The following is a 3,926-nucleotide window of genomic DNA, read 5'->3' as shown; positions in this document are numbered from 1 at the left end:
GTTTTGGACCATTTTACGTTACAGATGGTAGAAGAGAACTTAAGCGTTATGGATTATTAACTTGCATGTGTTCCAGAGCAATACACATTGAAATGCTTGATGACTTGTCTACTGATGCATTTATTAATGCCCTGCGTTCCTTCATTGCTATTCGTGGAACTGTTCGCCAAATCCGATGTGATCAAGGCACAGACTTTGTTGGTGCAAACCGAGAATTCATGAGAGCGTTGAAGGCAATGGATCAAGAGCAGATGAAGAAATTAGGATGCGAGTTCATTATGAATGTTCCATTTGCAAGTCATATGGGTGGTGTCTGGGAAAGACAGATACGTACCGTAAGAAATGTCTTGACCTCTGTTCTTGACCAGTCTTCTAGAAGGCTTGACAGCAACTCTCTGCGAACTCTGTTGTATGAAGTTATGACTATTGTGAATAGCCCGGCCTTTGACTGTTGAACATCTGAACGACCCGCTGGGTCCAGAGCCTCTTACCCTGAATCACATCTTGACAATGAAATCTACGATTATCGAACCACCACCTGGAGAGTTTTTATAAAGAAGATCTTTATCTCCGTAAAAGATGGCGTAGAGTGCAATTTTTAGCCAATAACTTCTGGTCACGTTTGAAGAGGGAGTATCTTTTAAATTTGCAGTGTAGACAGAAATGGAGCAAGAATTGCAGGAATGCTAAGGTAAACGACATTGTTATCCTTCAAGATGACACTGCACCACGTAACAAGTGGAGATTGGCCAAGGTGGTAGAAGTGTACCCGGCAAATGATGGCAGAGTGAGACGGGTCAAGTTGTTAATGAGTGACTCTACCCTGGACGACAAGGGTAAGCGATCATCTAGGCCAAGCTACCTTGAGCGTCCGATCCAGAAGACCGTTACTCTCTTGGAAGCTGACTGAAGACTCCATTTACTCTCTATCATTCCCTGGTGTAAGTTATTTGATATTTCACGATTGTATATTAAGTATGATTCAATTCAAAGGGTTTTGTAAGAAGATCACAAGTGATTTGGTGGGAGTGTAGCGGACATAGTATAGCGAATGTCCAAATATGGTCATGAGTTGCCGTTTACTAGGCGGAACCAATTAAGCGGAACTGTTTTACCGGGAGTTATAAGACAGACGCACATTCACATTGTGTATAATGCCGTTTCACTCGCTAGCATTTCTAGCATACAAGCAAGCTAAAAGAATGTGAAACAATGGAAGAGTCTTTGATGTTCCCTTTGAATCCTCCTTTCTGTAAGCAGCTAATGAGGTACGTTTGTGTAATATTAATTGTTATATGAGTTTTGGTATGTTTGTATTTGAAGTGCGATTGTGTTTATGATTTGTGTGATGTTAATTTGAGTTGTATCAGTGAAGATGATACTTGTGACTGTTTATACGGCAGTTTGAAGTTAATAGTCACACAAAGAATACGCTGATTGTTTGTAATCTTTTTATTTGTTTGTTTTCAGTTATTATGTCTGGTGTTTTGCGTCCGATATCTTCTTATCTGCCATATGTTATGGAGAGTGAGGAATTGATGTTCTGATTAAACCATCAGTCAGTGAAAAACAGGAACTTTTGCTCGTGTGTTACTGGAAGGAGCTACAGCTGGTGTCAATGATCTTGTGTTGCATTTGGTCAGACTCAGCCCATTGCTTTACTTAAGTATATTATATTTTCCTTTTACAGCTGCAGACTGAGGAAGATCCTGAAACACACCAGCAAACCCTAAAACAGACAACAGTTTACAGATGTTTTTCAGTGGCAGCAGAATTATGACTAAACTTTTGGGTGAAACTTGTTTACTTTTTTCATACTTTTATTACTTGTGGGAAAACTTGAAACAATTTTAAATAAGTATAAAGAATGGCATTGGTTTTGTACTGTTGCATTTGGTCAGACTCAGCCCATTGCTTTACTTAAGTATATTATATTTTCCTTTTACAGCTGCAGACTGAGGAAGATCCTGAAACACACCAGCAAACCCTAAAACAGACAACAGTTTACAGATGTTTTTCAGTGGCAGCAGAATTATGACTAAACTTTTGGGTGAAACTTGTTTACTTTTTTCATACTTGTATTATTTGTGGGAAAACTTGAAACAATTTTAAATAAGTATAAAGAATGGCATTGGTTTTGTACATTTAATTTTTGTTTAACGTTATTAATAAAAATGTTGTTCAATTAGCATGTTTTTGTGTTTTGCTTTGGTACCGAAATTGGTACCGAGAACCGTGGATTTTCACTGGTATTGGTACCGAATACTGAAATTTTGGTACCGTGACAACACTAGTTACATTTATAATTACTATTCCCCACCTCCAGTTCACTCACGCGTTTGAAGATGAAACGTCACATGGAGCGCGTTGCGTTCTGGGAAACAGTATCCCATGCAGAGTCTTCAGATGCATACATCAAATTTCAGCCAGTGTAGCAGGCAATCCGGGCATTCCATGCATACAGAAAATTCACATACTATTCACAGTATACACACAGCATACTGCAATATAGTATGGTAGTATGCCATTCCGAACAGCTTCTGTACTGATTTCAGTGTACTTGAGTTATATTTAGCAGATTCTGGCAAATATAGTAGGTCATCCGGGTATTACATGCATACAGAAAATTTGCATACTATGCACAGCATACATACTGAATACTGCAGAAATAGTAAGAGTAGTATGAGAGTATGGCATTTCGAACACAGCCATAGACACGGTCCCTGTCACTAGTTAAATTGCTTATTTCTCTGGATTTAAACATTCTTCGAAACAGTTGGGATAATGTAAGTACACAAGTCAGCAAAATATATAACACTGTTCTAGTGGTTTTTAATAAAAAAAATCTTACATATTGTGTCTTTAAGGCACCGGGGTTGTTGGTTTTTTTTTCCCGTCTCTAAAACACTGAGCATTATGTTCACTAGATGAGTTCAAGTATGTAGTGTAAACCTCCAGGCCAGCGGGCGGCGCTGTTGTGTAAGCAGCGCTCATCCTCTGACTGCTGTCTGCAGCGCTCCCTGCTAACCAGTTCTCTTGCAGGTCAGTGCCTATTACCTAGCCGATAGCGGACCACTCTGGTGCATCATTGTATTTCAGAGTATTGAATCTCCGTCTGGAAATGAGCGGGATGCCCGGGACGAATGTGATTCAAATCACTAACCTGTCGTCGGCGGTGAGCAGTGATCAGATGAGAACTCTGTTTGGCTTCCTGGGGGACATTGAGGAGCTGCGACTATACCCGCCTGAGTGAGTAACAACAACACACACACACATTTGCCTGAGAATGTCACAACAAATCATATATATCGGACACACACATCCCAAACAAACATAGCAGACCACTTAATAGTGATAACACAGCTTCAGCATCACACATACACAAGCACACATTAAACACATAATTACATACATACTCATCACATACTTACAAACGATATCCACACATATTAAACACTTTCACAACCTATACCATTACTATAAACACGCATCATACACTTCAAATACACAGCCAAATAACACACACCACACATGCACAAATTAAAATACGCCTTGCATCCATTCACTGTGAGAAGACAAGAATGACATATAATTGTCACACATCACATCAAAGGCCTTGACAATAATGGCATGACGTGTGAACCCTCAAAGTTGATTATGTGCTATTTGATATGTGATATCTCTTGTGGAACTTATTGCACTACCATAACGCGTTGCACATTGCTTAGGTCAGTGTTTCTCAACCCTGGTCCTGGGCGCCCCCCAACACTGCACATTTTATGTGTCTCCCTAATCAAACACACCTGATTCAACTCATGAGCTCATTAGAAGAAACTCCAGGACCTGAAATGGGTGTGTCAGATAAGGGAGACATACAAAATGTGCAGTGTTGGGGGGCGCCCAGGACCAGGGTTGAGAAACACTGA

The 3,926-nt window shown here is 40.0% G+C and overlaps 1 protein-coding gene across 2 annotated transcripts in view; it reads left to right on the top strand.

The window, feature by feature from the left end:
• Window positions 1–2,990: 2,990 nt before the first annotated feature.
• Window positions 2,991–3,926, top strand: part of LOC107681054 (splicing regulatory glutamine/lysine-rich protein 1-like) — a 28,848-nt gene continuing 27,912 nt past the window's right edge. For both annotated transcript variants that reach the window (XM_016477202.1, XM_016477201.1), the window contains exon 1: window positions 2,991–3,249. In XM_016477202.1, coding sequence (XP_016332688.1) covers window positions 3,122–3,249 — 128 coding nt within the window. In that variant the 5' untranslated portion in view covers window positions 2,991–3,121. The remainder of the gene's footprint in view (window positions 3,250–3,926) is intronic.

The sequence above is a fragment of the Sinocyclocheilus anshuiensis genome, unplaced genomic scaffold (genome assembly GCF_001515605.1).
Source record: "Sinocyclocheilus anshuiensis isolate Anshui unplaced genomic scaffold, SAMN03320099.WGS_v1.1 scaffold1736, whole genome shotgun sequence".
In the NCBI taxonomy this organism is placed as follows: Eukaryota; Metazoa; Chordata; class Actinopteri; order Cypriniformes; family Cyprinidae; genus Sinocyclocheilus; species Sinocyclocheilus anshuiensis.
The sequence above is the reverse complement of the archived record's forward strand: the minus strand, read 5'-3'. Positions and strand labels throughout refer to the sequence as shown.